The sequence below is a fragment of the Bos javanicus genome, chromosome 22 (assembly GCF_032452875.1).
Source record: "Bos javanicus breed banteng chromosome 22, ARS-OSU_banteng_1.0, whole genome shotgun sequence".
NCBI lineage: Eukaryota > Metazoa > Chordata > Mammalia > Artiodactyla > Bovidae > Bos > Bos javanicus.
The window spans coordinates 54242202-54258835 of record NC_083889.1 but is presented as its reverse complement, the minus strand read 5'-3'; the positions used below and the strand labels follow the sequence as shown (position 1 = coordinate 54258835).

Sequence of the window (16634 nt, the reverse complement as noted above, 5' to 3'; positions counted from 1 at the left end):
AGACAATTTGGCAGTGAGCCCCAGCTCTCTCCCTAAGGAGACACGGTTCCATAACTGTTCTGTACCCGGGCTGGGGTCAGATACTGGCGCTGCCTCTAACAGGTCCGGTAGCTTAGGCTCCCTTAACCTCACTGAGCCTCAGTTTCCTCAACTGTAAAATGGGGAAATGCCAGCACCCGGCTCATATTGCTGGTGTGAGGCCTCTGTGAGGCCAGGGAAAAGCGTGACCCAGCGCCTGCCCGAGGTAACTGCCCAGCAGATGTGAGCTCTGAGGACAAGCATGTATTTTTCAGAATCCTAGAAAACAATGATTGTTTCAGAGGGCGGGACCAGGATGCTGGGTGGGTGTTCCCGGAGCAGCAGCCAGGTTTTGTGGCTCCCAGGCCTTCCTCTTTTTGCAGGATTTTTTTTTTGGCACTCCCGCAGCCAACTTTGGGAGGGTTTCCTGGACAGAGGTCCTTGTGGCCGCTGCCTTAAGACACGTAGCTCAGGCCCCAGCGGCCAGTGCTCTCTGACCCAGGCCACCGCAGGCAGCAGCGGCAGCAGCATGGAGCTCTGGGGGCCCTGCGTGCTCCTCTGCCTCTTCTCTCTTCTGACCCAGGTCACCGCTGAGACCCCCACCCCCAAGGCTAAGAAGGCTGCAAATGCCAAGAAAGGTAAGGAGGTGGGTTGGGGAGCTGGTAGCTCTCTCCTTGACTGGCCCTCACCCTCCGTTCTCTCCTTCCCTTCCCTTCTCCACGAGCCCAGCGAACATCAGTGAAGTCTCGACCCCCCCCCCGCCGCCCCCCCACCCCACCAACTGGGACCTAGGTGAGTTCTCCAGCCACAGGGGCAGCTGTCAGAACTGTCAGAGTCACGGGCTCTTAGAATTGGAAAGAACCTTCCAGATCACCGTAATGGACACACACTCCTCCCCCACCACCACAAGATTTTAAGAGAAACCACACCTTTGGCTCAGCAGCCTGGAGATATCCGACTCTTCTCGGGAGGGCTGACAAGGCTCCACTCTGTTGTCTCTGAACCTCAGGCTTCTCAACTGTGAAACAGAGATGGGGGCCTTGGCTCAAAGGGTTGGTTGGGAGGATTTAACGATAGAAAACACGTAAGGCGTCTGGAACACAGGGTATAACGTAATGCACAGGGGAAGGAAAAACGAACAGTTGGTAGTTCTGTGGTGCATCACAGCCTTCAGGAAATGAAACTGTTCAAGGCTGAACTAGGACAGTGGAGGCGGCTTTGCTCTCCCTCCGCGGCCTCTAGGCCCGGGTGTCCTTGGGTGGCCCTGGCCTCAGCAAGGTCTGCCCTTGGAGCCCTGCCTGCAGTGAGGTCACCCCGGGCTGTGTTGAGACAAAACTAGTGAAGTGCCATGGCAATGCAGTGGGCTGTCACCCCCCAGGAGATGAGCATGCTGATGCAGGCAGCCGAACGGCTGGCCTGGGGCCAAGGGCACAGACGAGGCAAGGCCAGGGGGTGTAGCTGCCCTCAGGCCCCTCCTGGAGCCTCCACTGTAAATGGACAGCTGCCCACGGGTCACGGACAATGTACGCAAGGGCACGTTAGGAACATGGAGCCCCACAGGCAGGAGACACAGAATGGATGGGTCCCAGTGCCAACAGGAAATAATCCCCAAGGTTCAGTTCATAAAGTAAACAACAAAAAATTCAAAACAGTATGCATACTTAGGTAACATTTGTTTTGAAAAAGGGATTTATATAAAAATATATATATTTACTTCAAAGAAAAAAATACATATTTACTTGTATATGCATAGAACTTTTCTGGAAGGATTCACAAGAGTTAGCAACAGTGATTATCTCTGGGAAGAGAAACTAGAGAGCTGAGAGCAGATTGACTGGGAAAGAGACTTGAACATTTTGAACTGTTTGGGTCTTTAAAAATTATATGGCTGTGTTACCTTCTACAAAATGTTAATTAAAAAAAAGAAGACTCGCAGCATGTGTGGTATGTCCACGAATGTTAGCTAAAATTGCCACCAAGGATGTTCTTTGTAAAGGATACCCAGTTCCAAAGGCAAATAACAGAATTTTTGAATGTGGAAAAGAGTTGCTAATTTCTCAAGTTTACCAAAGATGTAGTATGTATTTATTCGAACGTGTAAATCCCAGACCTCATCACATGGACAAGAAGGTCACACCAGACAATGCCCTGGCCCGCTCCAGCTGTCACGGTTGCACCCCGGCTCCATGTGGTCTCCGTGCAGTGCCCACGGAGGCCCAGGGTGCTGGAGGCCCGCACAACAGCAGGCAGCGCGAGAGCGGTGTGCCTGACTGCCTCTCCCCGTTCCGCAGCCGGAGCCCCCGCCCTGCTGGTCTGTGTTGTTCCTCCAGGAAAGCACACCTGGGAGGTCTCCAGGGCCCCGGCCCTGCTTCCTGTGCTCTGTTCTCCTCTGGAGCTGGGATGGTGGCGGGGGAGGGGGGTCACTGAAGGCTCTGCCTGCAGCCCCACCCCACCCCGCCCGTCGCCATCCCATCTGACCCCTCCTACACAATGCAGCACAGGTCTCATGTTAGCAAGAACAAGTGAAGGAGGGCCCCCGGCAGAAGGGAAATCACGAGCAGTCACTTGGATGACCACTGGCAGGAACAGGGAGAGACAGAGTCTGCCAGGACATCAAGGTCAGGGGGTCATCCCCTGTCCCCTGGTGGCTGACGGTGGTCCACCCCTCTGGTCCCTGCCCTGCCCCCATCCCTACTGCCTTCATCACGGGATTGTCCCCACTTCCTTCCTTCCTTCTAGATGCTGTGAGTCCGAAGATGCTGGAGGAGCTGAAGACTCAGCTGGACAGCCTGGCCCAGGAGGTGGCCCTGCTGAAGGAGCAGCAGGCCTTGCAGACGGGTGAGTGAACGTGGCCGTCTCTCCAGGCAGGGGTGCGCTGGACACAGGGGCTTGGGCCCGCAGTCAGGGATGCGCCTCTAGCCTCTGGCTCAGCACCAGGGAACTGGCTGGCTCCCCTAGTCCAGGGCACCAGATTCAAGGAGGCCTCAGGAAGATGCCCTGATGTGTGGAAGCAGGAATGTCCCAAAAGGACAACAAACTCGCCCACAAGAATCCATTACCGCCCACTGGAAGCGTGAGCCCTGGAGCCCCCAGGAGACCCTGCACTCAGCCGACCCCGCGGTCCTGTAGGGCATGCGCCTCAACACCTGTGTGTCTGCTGCGCTGCCGCAGCCACTCTCAGTCATCATCACTACACTGAGGCAGGATTTACCATCCCTGTTCTAAAGACGGGAGCTGAGACAGAGAGGCCCTGGTTCTGCCCATATCCCCTGGCTGGCAAGTGCAGGTTAGGGCGGGAATGGAGGCGGCCTGCCCCGTGCGTGCTGGGTGTGAGGAAAGGTGGGCTTTGGTCTTCCTGACCCTGCACGAACCAGCTAAGCCAGGATAGACAACACACCCAGCTGTGGAGCCCAGGGACACAGTCAGCTCACAGCCACCTGCCCTGGCACTTCCTGGACAGCCTGCCTGGACAACCCGCTCTCTTTCTCTCCACCGAGTCCCTTTCATATTGTCTCCAATTTTCACACACTTCACACTCACCTACTCCTTCATGACCTTGCCCTGGAGGACACAGAATACAGACGATCAGTAATACTTAACACATGGGGGAATGTTTAAGATGAGCACAATGCCGTTCGGGGCCTCAGTTTCCTCATCTGTAAAGTGGAAGGGCTGGGGCTGGACTTGCAGGGCAAGCTCTAAGGTCTCATGACTCAGCTCTCCACTTATGCAAAGACCATGCCACCCAGATGCCACATGCCTTCTGAGGTGGGCAATGTCGTGGGGACCTCCCTGTGCAAAGTCCACGGCATACAGAGATCCAAACACCCCCTCCATGTTTGCTGATTCCCAGAAGGTTCATGGGCTCCCAGTCTCCTTGGGGGCCTTCTCCCTCTCATCACCCTTTCCTTTACGACAATCTGCAAATCACCTTGCCAAGAACCCCTCACAAAGCATTCCTGAGCTCTGCTGACCTAGCCAAAGAGTTGAGAGAATGAGGGGTTAGGGGAGAAATCCTTCCCTCCCACCACCTGCCCTTCCTCTCCCCCAATCAACAAACGCACGTGAGGTCCCCAACTAGCAAGCCTCTGCCACGCACAAGGAAACACAGGTGACCCAGGGGGCCCTGCTCTGGGGGCCTCAATGTATTCACGGAATCAGTGTATTCCCTGGCACCCTCAAAGCAGGTGTAGGAACATAAAGAGGGATTCCAAGCAGAGGGCAGAGCAAGAGCAGAGCTAGGCAGGGCCAGCATGCACCCACCGGATCATAAGTGGGCCAGAGTGACAAAATGCCAGTTACAATGGCAAGGCACTGAGGACTGACGCTCACTGAGGACTACGTTAGTGCTGTGGGTGCGGCTCCCAGGACACGGCCCTGAGGTGGAGCTGAGCCTGCAGGAGGCTCATAAGGGAGCACCTCCCAGGACCAGTACCTGATCAGCACCCAGGATCAGAAGGGAAGAGACAGGACTCAGGAGTGGGCAGAGTGCCCTGCATCTCAGTGAAGGCCCCAGAGACTGCAGAGGGAGCCCTGACCTCGGAAGGGCCCTTCAGAGCTGTCCTGAGTCAGGACAAGGGGGCTCATGGGCCGGTCCCTGAGTGGGGGCTGCTCTGGGGAGGGGCACGCTGTGGGCGAGGGGCTATCTTCCACTGAGGCAATCCCCAAATGGAGGCTGAGCGCTCCCAGCAGCTGGGGTGGTCAGGCCTTCACCCCAAGGGGGTCTAGGTGGCATTTCACAGTGACCCCAGAAGGAAGGAAAGAGTGTGGGGCCAGGCTGGAAGGGCAACGAAGCCTGGCTAGGAGGCACTGCAGAAGAGCACGTGGCAGGGCTGGTCGGCTTGGGACAGTGTCTGTGAGTGAAGATACCTCGGTGACGCTCCGGGCCTGGAGTTGAGAGTTCCAGGAGTATCCAGTGCTCACGGGGACACAGAGACATGTGTTAAGTGAGAGTAACAGAGTGAGCGGGTGAGTGAGGGGCGGGGGTGGTGGTGGAGTACAGACCCACCCCTAAAATTTTGAGGATCAGCAGCAAGAGGACAAACGGAGACATACACTCCAACTGTCTAAATATTTATGTTATAAACCCAGCTAAAGAATAAACTGCTAAGCAGAAACAGTCTACATTCCTAACTAGACCAAATATACACCTTCATTACAACCTTTGAGGCCAGAATCAAATTTAGAACTCTCGGACTCCTCAGAGTTCTGAGCCCGAGACAGCGAGCTCCTGGCCCACTGCCTGGGCCATCTCTTCTGTCTGGCAGCTGGCCAATCTCAGCTCTGAGCTCCCAGTCGCCACTCCAACCAGCCCTCAGGAGCACTGACCCAGAAGAGGCTGTTGGCAGACGCTGGGAGCCTGTCTGGGCCCCTGGGGCAGGGATTTGGGGTCCTGTGCACCTGGAGTGTGGTCTGGACTCTGGGTCAGCATGTCCCCTGGCCCCAATCTCAGGGAGAGTGGGGTGGGAGGAAGATCAGAGCGGGTGGCTCTGGCGGGGCTCCCTGGGAAGCCCACTCTGAGATGGGGTTCATTCATCAGGGAGAGTCTGGGGTCCCAGCTGTGAAAGGGGGCGGTGGGAAGCAGACTGAGCAGAGGTACCCAAGGCCAGCTTCTGCCCCCTCCCTGTGCAGCCTCCAAGCTAAAAGGCCCTAAAGGGCCTTTTAATTCTGCTAAAAGGCAGAATTATCCTGCCTGGGGGAGAGATGACCCCCTCCTCCCCTGGGCGCTAGATGGGGCACCCAGGGGAGGGGTGTGACCTTGAGGGAGGGGCCGTCTGTCTTCAGCTGAGGCAGCTGAGCCCACGCCCAGCAGCAGGAGCTCCACCCCCTGTGAATAGGAGGTCTGGGATTCAGAGCCCATCACAGCAGGGCCATCGGGCCTGGGTCTGGAGCCCCTGGACAGGGCTGGATGTAGCGGGTTGAGCCGGCCCCTGGCAGTGGGCTCTCGGCTGGGGAACCTGGGGTGACGGCCACTTCTCCCCTCCCAGTCTGTCTGAAGGGTACCAAGGTGCACATGAAGTGCTTCCTGGCCTTCGTCCAAGCGAAGACCTTCCACGAGGCGAGTGAGGACTGCATCTCGCGCGGGGGCACCCTGGGTACCCCGCAGACGGGCTCCGAGAACGACGCCCTGTACGAGTACCTGCGCCAGAGCGTGGGCAGCGAGGCTGAAGTCTGGCTGGGCTTCAACGACATGGCGTCCGAGGGCACCTGGGTGGACATGACCGGCGGCCACATCGCCTACAAGAACTGGGAGACGGAGATCACCGCGCAGCCCGACGGCGGCAAGGTCGAGAACTGCGCCACCCTGTCCGGCGCAGCCAACGGCAAGTGGTTCGACAAGCGCTGCCGGGACAAGCTGCCCTACGTCTGCCAGTTCGCCATCGTCTAGCGGGCCTGGAGGGCCGGGCCGGGCCGGGGCGCGGGATCCTGAGCCCCGGAGGAGGGGCACGGGGACGTCCCAGCCCCCTGCGCGCTGGGCGCCTCCTTTCGCAAATAAAGTGGGTGCACCATGCTGGAGAGTGGCTGCAGTCTGTGCCGGTTCCCATGGGCGGGGAGAGTCCAGGAGCCCTTCTGGGATCCCTGGGAGAAGGCTCTTAGGAGGTGAGCAGAGAGGCGGGGAAGGATGGTGAGCTGGGTGCACAGAAAAGGGGAGGGAGGAAGAGAACAGCGGGGAGGCGGGAACCCTTGACTGCTGCTGCCTTTTTTATTTTTTTTTTATTTTTTGCTGCCTTTTTTAAATTAAACAACGTTGTATTTCATTTGATTTCCCTCTTACAGAGAGATTTGCAAGAATTCCCGAATACCCTTCATCCAGATTCCACAAACACTATTTCCCCCTATTTGCTTATCCTTTTATTTTTTCCTGAACCGTTTCACTGTAAATTGCAGACGTGATTGCCCCTTTACCCCTAAATACTTAAGTGTTTCCTGAAAGCAAGGACATTTTCTCATGGAGGTTTCCTCAAGCTCCGGAAATGAACACTGATACTCTATTGTTATCTAAGTTACAGCCCTTATTCCGATTTCCAGGCTACTTATCATAAGACTCCACTTCAGCATCCCCTCCACAACTCCAGGGCAGAAGGGACACCCCCATCCCACCCTTTTCTGTTGGGGGATTCATTTCTGGGGTGCACTGACACGCTGAGTCCTGTTAGGGAGAGGGTACGGTCTGCCCACAGGGAATATTTGCATCCCCCTTCTTGCCGAATAGGAGTCAAAAATGAGAGTGGCCAACACTGCCTGACTGGTGTGTCCCCCTTTCCTGCTCCTCAAAGAAAGTTCCATCCTAGCAATACCAGCTACCACTTATTGAGCGCACTGAATGGCAGGAACTTTAAATAAGTCATCTTATTTAATCTTATCCACCAGGGACAGGCATGTTATTATCTCCATTTTGTAGAAACGGAAGTTGAGGCTCAGGGAAGCTGAGTGACTTCCGTTGGTCACAGAGCCAATAAGCAGCAGAGCCAGGATGACCAGGGCCTTGGCCTTTCCATCACCACCGTGATGCTTGTCTCATGGTGCTGGACCTTCCCTGAGATAAAACATCAGAGAAGGGGCCCCGTGAGCCCCTCTGGCCCATCCAACCATGTAGGCCCAGCTCTAGTAACCCCCTTAGGGGAGGTCTTCCCAGATCAGCCATGGCATCATCCCCTGTGGGGACTTCTGCCATACCTTTTCTCCCTGGTCGTCTTTCAGTGTGTCCTGCCTTCAGAGGTAAATTGATGGTATCTTGATTTGATCACGGGGAGTGGGCCATGATGGGGGAGGTAGCTTACAGCGAACTCTGTGTGTGCACTTTGTGCCACACAGCCTGCCTGGCATTGTCATGGAAACCATCTCATGTAATTCAACAGTTTAGGAAGATGTAATGATGGAAGACATTCATTATAGGTGCAGAAACTGAAGCTCAGAACAGCGATGTGATTTTTTTTTTCAAGATGACCTAGCAAGTGAGAAGCAAAAATGAGATGCAGATCTCGGTCTGGCTGAGTCTTGGGCTCTTTTTACCCCACTCAGCTATCTAGCAGGATGTAGGAGGCCACAGGTTTTCAAAGTTCCTGCACTGGGTGGATGCCCGCAAGAGGGCACCAGGCCTTTGCGTATGAGAGAGGGTCCTGGTAGAGAACTGCCTCTGTGGCACTGCCTGATTTCAGCAGCAGGTGGCAGCATAAGCAAGAGAATTGTTAACCATTTTTAATCAGCTGCAAAAGCTCTTCAGTTTTTAAGACACTGAGAGTCCTGGACTTGAAGCTAGGGTGCACCTGCCCTGGGATCTTGCTTTAAGTTTTGACCTGTTGTTGTTGTTTGCATTAATTTTTGTTTTTTAAAACACTGTGTTCAAATATTTTGTATCATGATTACTGAATTTTTTAGGCACTTCCTTAAATTTTGTACCCTAGTTAAATGCCTCACTCACCTTACTATTCCTTACGGCCCTGGCTACAAAATTAAAAATTTCCAAGGTGCATAAACAATAATAAGGTACTGGTTTCTAGATCTTCAGCTTCTCCACTACTCTTTATTAGAATTGATGGTAGAGCCCTCTTTCACCATCACCCATTTCCTTCTTTACCATGTGCTGCCCTGGTGTGCAAAAATTTTGAGGATGTCCAACAAAGGGACAATCTGAAATATTGCTATAAGTGCCGGTCACGCAAAATGCTGGGTAAAAACTCCTTTCGCAAGTTCAGCTGTTTCCAGTTCTTTGCCTTGGAGAAGAGGTTAATCAAGGTGTCAGTAATATCTTTCCTGGTTGCCAACTCACCCATCAATCTCTCCCAACCTCCCTAAACCACAGGCTTTTCTGCATAACTGCTAGTTGCACAGCAAAGAAGACAGGTTCAAACTCTGGTCAGAGTCGGCCCCTGGAATGTGAGCTTCCCTCTCACACACATAAACATACTTGCTTCAAATGAAAACATTAAACCACTCATGTGTCCTCGCACAACCTCCAGGCACATTCTTTGGATTTTGGCTTTGCTGAGAGAAGGTGGAAGTATTAATAAAAGCAAAGAAAATGAGCAGTGTGTGCATTCCTATTGTGGGCTGGGCACTGACCCACAAGCCCCTTACTATGTCCTGACAACAACTCATGAATTACCTCATTCAATAGTCATACTAACCTAGGAGAGTGGTTTTATTAAGCCTATTTTATAGTTGAAGAAAACGGAGTACAAAAAAAAGAAAAGAAAACGGAGTACAGAGAGGATAATTTTTCTAAGAACATCCATGAATGGGGCTGGATTTCAGGTCTGTCGAGTTCCAAGGCCCATGTACTATTATTTACATTCAGTCCTTCCTGAATCTTGAAGAAAGTTTTCAGATATTTCATGATGTGACTGAAACTTTTGTGAAAAGGAGTTGATGGTCATGTGCATTGGTGTGTATTTGTGATTGCTGGAAAGGAATTCTGTAAAAACACATTTTCCACCCAGATTTTCCAGGGCTATTTTAAAGCTTAACATTAGATTCTACTTCACCTATTTTTCATGGATGACTCATGAAAAGCACGGTTTATGAGTCTCTCTTTCATGCTAAAAATCATGACACAATCTATGAAACTAACCATTTCCTCCACTAGAATGCACTGCTGTTTTGTACAGCATGAGAACACAGTCGCAGGAGAAACAGATGGAAAAAACTGAGGCCCAGGGAGGTTAAGTGACTAGCCAAGGTCATGCAGCTTGCAAAAGAATGAGCCAAAGACTCTCACTTTGTTAGTAGAAAGACCTTTGTGCAAACCATTTCTCCAAACAGCCAACTAGTAAGTACTGAGCTCCTTCCATATGCCAATTGCTCTGACAGAAGCTAGGCCACGAGGCCTGGATCCTGTTCTTGAGGTGTTCACTCTCCTGGCAAGGGACCCGGCATTTCTGAGGCTGCTCAAAGACAGAGGGACAGGGCTGGTTGTATCCTCTAAGGGCAGCTTTCCTGTTTTGCATTGTTGGGAAAACAACTTCGCAGTAGTAGTAGGAAAATGTCTTTCAGATTAAGACACACAAGCCACATAACGAGGCCAGAGTCAAACAGGGAAACTAGTGTTTCCTCCCGTTCGTCAGCAAGTTCCGCCGGGAAAACCTTAAACCAGGTTGAAGCTACTCATTGATAGTGCAATACCGATCAGGAAGAAACCCTGGGTTTGGATTCCAGCTCTTCAAGTGATGATGCATCAGGGATTTTAATTCATCCCACCTGAAGATGAGGTGCCACCATCCACTGGGTCTACTCCCCACTCTCCACGTCCAAAACCGCAAACAACCCTGAGATCCCCGTCTCTCACAGACAGGAAGGAGATCTCCACCCACAGGCAGGGACAACACTGCTCAGTTCAAAGCGGCTAAGAAGATGGACCAGAACTTCCCTGGTGGCCTAGTGGTTAAGAATCCGCCTGCCAACGCAGGGATGAGGGTTTGATCCCTGGTCCGGGAAGATTCCACACGTCCTGGGGCAACTAAGCCCGTGCACGACAACTACCCAGCGCAGCATGCTGCAACCGGAGCGCCGCCACTACAGAGTCTCAGCCCCCATTCACTACAACTAGAGAAAGTCTGCACAGAGCAATGACGACCCAATGCAACCAAGAAATAAATAAAAATTTAAAGAAAAGAGGATGGACCATAGATACTTCCGCCTTTAGAAGATTTTAAGTGTCCAGACTCCTTGAAGGAGTAATGTTGGAGCAGGGAGATAGCCAGGTGCGAACTCAAAGGGGCACACGGGCCAACAGCAGGAAATCACATATCTCCTAAACAAAGAGGGTCCTTAGGCAGACAAAGAGAACCCTTCGGACTCATGGGAAACCACACATTTTGAGCTGATAAGTGTCCTGCAGACAGCTAAAGAAAGGTGGAAAAACGTAGGAATTTCTGGCGTCCAAATGTAACCATTTGCTTACTAAGCTCTCATTACAATAAAACCTTGCAGATAAGAAGTTCCTATCATGCACCGAGGTCATGACACTTCCCATCAAGACTACATAGGGCAAAAATCCCTCCTCCCCTGGCAAGGTGGAGCTAGGATGAAAATCCGGGTGCGTGACCCCCCCAAAACCCTCCCTCCCCAATGCATATTCCACCCCTTCATTTGTACATCCCGCATGTCCTGCATGCCCAAGAAACTCGGTGCAGTTTCTCACCTTTGAGAGTGTACCGTCGCTTAGTTAAATCTTCACTTTGCTTTCTTGACCGCCCTGTCTCTTCTCTGAACTCCTTCTGGGACAAGAGAAGCGCCTACTCCCCCAGTAACCCAGGCACCGGCTCTAACAGCCCAGTGTCCCCTGCCAGGCAAAACCACCCTTTAGCAAAGTGGAGAAGCAGGGAGGGCGAGGGCACACGCGAAGTCCTCACAGAAAGGAGCCGTGTGAAAAAAAGTAGCTGAGGCAGATCTTGATTTGATGCTTTAGATTCCAGTTTCTTTCCTTCTAAAGCCAAGTCCGTGCCTTTACTGGCCAGCAAGCTACTTGAGGGGGTCGAAGCAGGAAGAGTGGGTGGCTCCATGCCGGACCAGCCGTGTTTCATGGGCTTATATAGGAGATGGAGAACTCGTCTAGGTAGTGGCCAATCACCTCAGGCTTGACTTGCACCTGGCTGAAGGTCCTGACAGTTGTAGACGCCCACCATACTGCCCGCCATCTTGGGCAGGGCGACTCTGTGGCGCCTGGTCTTCTCCACCTCAGGCTCCTCTGTGGGCGGAGCCTCATTCTAGGTCTTGCGCAGGCGCTTTAGCAGCATGTGCTGCTCCTTGCGCAGTCGCACTACCGCTGCTTTTAGGTCGTGTCCCGCTGGTCGTCGAGGTCCGCGCAAAAGTAAGTGAGCTTGCAGAAGGTCCGTTTCTGTACCTCCATCACCTTGTTGCGTGAGTGCGTGCTAAGTCGCTCAGCTGTGTCTGACTCTTTGAGACCCCCATGGACTGTAGCCCTCCAGCCTCTTCTGTCCCTGGGGCTTCTCCAGGAAAGAATACTGAAGTGCGTTGCCATGTCCTCCTCCAGGGGATCTTCCCCACCCAGGGATGGAACTCGTGGCTCCTACGACTCTTGCATTGCAGGCAGATTGTTTGCTGCTGAGCCACCAGGGAAGCCCGTATCACCTTGTTTGCCCTTCCTAAATTACAGTATTATCATTTAACACGACTTAGAAACCATAGTTGCCAAGCCAAAATTCAGGGTATATGTCTCAACAGAGGCTTAAAACAACAAAGAACTTATAGAAGCGCATTTATTCACAGTGTAAGTCACATTTGTATAGGTTTTTTCCCCCTATCCTCTCTTCCCCCTTTTATCCTCTGCAGGCATTTCCGTTAACAAATCTTTTGCATGTCTAATCCTGTCTTGGCCTCTGCTTCTGGGAGGACTTGATCTGCTTCAGTGACTCAAAAAAATAAAGGTATTGCTGACTGAAGACACGTATGGCTGTGGAGGGTGCAGCTCAGACGGCTCTAAGATAGCCTGCTGCCAAGCAGGAGTTGACTGACAGCCTGGGCTGTCTGCGGAGGGGCAGGGGCCAGTCTTTCCCTGGCTGGCTCTGGGCAGTGACTGAGTACAGAACCATTCCCACTGGATAGGTGGCCCCTCTAAGTGGAAAGTTTAGCCTGGGAACTCCCCAAAGGCCTGGCCTCGATTGTCTCAGAAGTGTGCTGCAGTCTGGGGTTCTTCCTACGCAGTCCGCTTTCCCCCTGCTGTTCTTCACACAGGGTCAGACCTGTATTGAAGACGCCTCTCCCTGCCCACTCCTGCTCCCTTGAGCCCTTGATCTTTCACAGGTGTTTCCCTCAGTTAATCTCTTGCACTTCTAAAAACATTATATAGAACAATATAATATGTAGTCAAACTATATGTAGGGTATCAAATAGTTTTATTACTTAAATCAAGGATATACCAGAAAACTGGAATGTACAATCACCCTGTGTTTCCAAAGAGGGTAGATTACCTTTCTAAGTGAGGGTTATCTGTAATAAGAATGGCCACTTCTTATGCCTGCCCCACCCTTCGACCTGGAACTTCCTCCAGTAATTCACAAGGCACCTACAATACAAAGGTTATCCTAATTCCTTCCCTTGTCTGCTTAATATGGCTTTGGAATATCATTCTATTCAGGCAGAGGAATGGAATCCTGGATCCATATAGGTTACAGAGATATGAATCCTCTAAGCTAAGACACTATTTTACCCCACCCCCACCATAAGCAAATCCCCCTCCTCATTCTCATCCGTCCCTCCTCCTCCTCTTCAAATGTGAGGATCCTTATCCCATCATGAAGATACAGGACTAGGATATAAAGAAGACTGGAACTGGAGGATCAAAGCTTTGCGTTTGTAATGACAAAGACGAAAGTAGTCCCTAGCATCAAGCTCCCACCAGCCAGGCACTCAGAGCTAGGTGCCACGTTCTCCTCTCAAACAGAGCTAGTCTCACCCATCACCAACTTCAGACAAGCCTGACAAAACAAGACCATTCTGTAGTCATGTCTGAGCACAGGGACAAACTAAGCCTCTGCCCACACGAGAGAAATCACTCAACTAACCCAAGTGACAGCTGTCTCTTCACAACCACGGCTTTAGCTCTGATGCCTTCATTTCACCTTCTGTATAAAAACCGAAGTTCCTGGTGGTAGAATCCTGCTTCCTGACACCATTCGATCCAGAGCAAACCCCTGCTTCCTTGAAACTTCCCACACACCACTTAACACAAGTCCATGTTCTGTTCTAAGTCCCTTGTGCTGAGAGGCCCCATGACTCCTTATCTGCATGTACACAGCCTCCCTCCCTGCAAAAGATCAGTAAATCCAACTTTGTTCTTGGTGGCCTTTGGCTACAGGGCACACACAGGTGGTCCACAGATGATCAGTTCCTGAGTCTGTCTCTAAGGTGCTGAGTCCAGCCTGTGAAAGAAAAAGAAAAGAAAGGCAAGACAATGATGAAAAAGAAAGGTTTCGGGACACAGAGCCAAGATGTACATGAATCCTCCGAGTAGGGTTCCAATTCTAACTCAAGTTGCTCTGTAACCCGGAAGAAGTCGTACACAACTAGAAATACAGTGAAGCTTCACAGGACTGCGAAGTTAAGTCTGAAACAAGTCAAGGATGAGAGCAAGCCATGCACAATGGCGGGCATGCAAAAAATATTTGCAGGGCTTCCCTGGTGGTCCAGTGGTTAAGAATCTACCTGCTAAGTGGGAAGGTGTTACATAACACAGGGAGCCCAGCCTGGGGCTCTGTGATGACCTAGAGTGGTGGGCTAGGAGAGAAGAGGGGAGGGGATATATGTATAATTATGACTGATTTGTGTTGCTGTATGGCAGAAACCAACACAATATTGTAAACTAATTATCTTCCAAACTAAAAAAAAAAACTGCCTGCCAGTGCTGGGGACACGGGTTCAATCCTTGCTCCTGGAAGACTTACATGCATGGTTGTGGCCTGTGGACACAACTCCTGAGCCTGTGCTTTGCAACAAGAGAAGCGACCACAATGAGAAACTCACACCACAATTAGAGAGGCAACCCACTCCAGTGTTCCTACCTGGAGAATTCCAGGGACAGAGGAGCCTAGCGGCATCCAGTCCATGGGATCACAAAGAGCCGGACACGACTGAGCGACTAACACATATTGTACAACATGAGGAATATAGCCAATGTTTTATAATAATTATAAATGGAGTTAAATCTTTAAAAATTGTGAATCACTATATTGTACACCTGTAACTTACATAATTTTGTATATCAACTGTACTTTAATTAAAAGAGAAATGCACAGAGCTTTTAGGAGCAAAAAGAGACCAATAATGATCGTCACCTTCCAGAGAGTTAAGAGTCCAAAGCTAACGGCTCACCTTTTAACTCGAAGGCGGAAGTAGAGGACACCAGTTAGAAAAACTCATTCTTCTAGAAGGAACCAGGCTAAAGGAACTGTGAGCTCAAAAAGAAGAAATTGAAAGGCGGTAGGAAGGTTTTCTCTGCATCATCCCTGGGCCAAGTCAGCTCGAGCTATGGGAGGCTGCCCGTGTTGAATGGTGCTGCTAGCCGCAAGGTCTTGAGGCCACCCATCCTACCACACGGCTGACACCTCTCGCTGTGTGCTTCAACTGGGGGAGGATCAGCGCCCCAGGTGGCGTAGTGCAAGCTCCAAAGGAGAAAGGGGCCCAAACCTAGGTGGAGCAACCTCTGTCACCCCCAGTGGTGAAAATGTTAACCAGAAAGGCCCTTGGCACAGTGTCACGGGGAATCTGCCCTTGTCCTCGACTAGGGGTCCGGCAGTGTCCTTACTCACATGCTGGTGGCCTTAAACCTGGACTTCGGTGCCCTGTGGAGGGCCCCAGGTTCCTCACCTGTACCTGGATGTGATGGGAAGCTTCTTTGCAGGCAGCGGGCTTCCCAGGTGGCGCTAGTGGTAAAGAACCTGCCGGCCAATGCAAGAGACATAAGAGACACGGGTTTGATCCCTGGGTGGGGAAGATCCCCTGGAGGAGCGCATGGCAACCCACTCCAGTATTATTGCCTGAAGAATCCCATGGACAGAGGAGCCTGGAGGGACATGATTGAAGTGACTTAGCACTCATGCACAAGGCGGCCCAGGGTGTGGGTCCTGATTCTCAGCTGGCTCACTGGGTCTCAGGATACTGGCAGGTGGCCTGGAGGGAGGCTGCCAGGAGGCTAAGTGAGCCGACTTCCCCCTCGAGTAGTCCCCCTGCCTCTCCCTTCCCCTCGGGCTCCCCTCTCCACACCTCGCTCACAACCTCCCCCTTCTCTGGACCTCTGCTGCTGCTGCTGGAACTCTTTTGCAACCCCATGGACTGTAGCCCTCTAGGCTCCTCTGTCTATGGGATTTCCCAGGCAAGAATACTGGAGTGGGTTGCCATTTCCTTCTCCAGAGGATCTTCCCGACCCAGGGATTGAACCCATGTTTCCTGTGTTGCAGGCAGATTCTTAACCGTGAGCCACCAGGGAAGATCTCTGGACCTCTGGCTCCCTCAGTTCTCCTCAAGGTCCTTCTCATTCTCTGGGCCCCTCAGGCCTAGGAATTCTTTGCCTTAATTGTCCCCATGTGGTCCACTTTAAACATAGTTTAAAATGATGGCTTAGAAGTGGGAGGCAGGGCAGAGAGCCAGGCAGTTGGTTTAAAAATATGTCTCAAGATAGGTCTCATCCCCGCCCCCCAGGGAGATGGGGTGGAAGGAAGGGGGTTGGGGGGATGAGTCTGGCCTCAGACCCTTGCCTCACAATCCAAAGATGAGAGTTTTGCTTTTCAAGCTAGAAGACCTGGAAGGATTGGTAACTGAGGTAATCCAGGATCGTTGGATGGGTGGGGATTTTTGTCATTGCTGTCATTTTGAAGGCAGTCCTTGAACACGTGTGGGAGGAAGGTGCTCCCCTGAGCACAAACAGTCCTTTATTTAATGGTCCCCTTGTGACAGGAGCCCTTTCACTGGAATTTGCTGGAAGAACTTGACCAACCGAGGAGACAGAGCTCAATTCCCTTCCCTTGTCCTCAGGTCACCCCCTATTTAGCATCTGAGAATGGCTGTTCAGAGAGGAGGACAGTGTTTGTTCTGCAGAAGCTCAGCCCTAGCACAGCCATGATCTTCAGAAACCCTCTTTCTAATTTTCTGGGCCTTCAAAG

The 16634-nt window shown here is 51.9% G+C and overlaps 1 protein-coding gene and 1 long non-coding RNA gene across 6 annotated transcripts in view; one reads left to right on the top strand and one right to left on the bottom strand.

Annotated features, from left to right (window-relative positions):
* Positions 1 to 16634, bottom strand: part of LOC133235506 (uncharacterized) — a 42168-nt gene that overhangs the window by 23379 nt on the left and 2155 nt on the right. For 4 of the 5 annotated variants that reach the window (XR_009732568.1, XR_009732570.1, XR_009732569.1 and 1 more), the window contains exons 2-4: positions 14848 to 15413; positions 11159 to 13898; positions 948 to 1036 (exon numbers count right to left, since the gene is read on the bottom strand). This is a non-coding gene — a long non-coding RNA (uncharacterized LOC133235506). The remainder of the gene's footprint in view (positions 1 to 947; positions 1037 to 11158; positions 13899 to 14847; positions 15414 to 16634) is intronic. The other variant, XR_009732571.1, reaches the window with a different exon arrangement.
* On the top strand, positions 386 to 6529 carry CLEC3B (C-type lectin domain family 3 member B). The gene is made up of 3 exons (XM_061397064.1): positions 386 to 656; positions 2758 to 2856; positions 6006 to 6529. The coding sequence occupies exons 1-3, from the start codon at positions 548 to 550 to the stop codon at positions 6404 to 6406; spliced, it is 609 nt and encodes a 202-aa protein (XP_061253048.1). The 5' UTR covers positions 386 to 547; the 3' UTR covers positions 6407 to 6529.

What these genes read in the sequence shown, in the direction of transcription:
- CLEC3B (XM_061397064.1), top strand. Translation starts at nt 548, where the DNA reads ATGGAGCTCTGGGGGCCCTGCGTGCTCCTCTGCCTCTTCTCTCTTCTG. An exon ending in GGCTGCAAATGCCAAGAAAG is followed by an intron (nt 657 to 2,757) that starts GTAAGGAGGTGG and finishes CCTTCCTTCTAG; the next exon opens with ATGCTGTGAGTCCGAAGATG. An exon ending in GCAGCAGGCCTTGCAGACGG is followed by an intron (nt 2,857 to 6,005) that starts GTGAGTGAACGT and finishes CTCCCCTCCCAG; the next exon opens with TCTGTCTGAAGGGTACCAAG.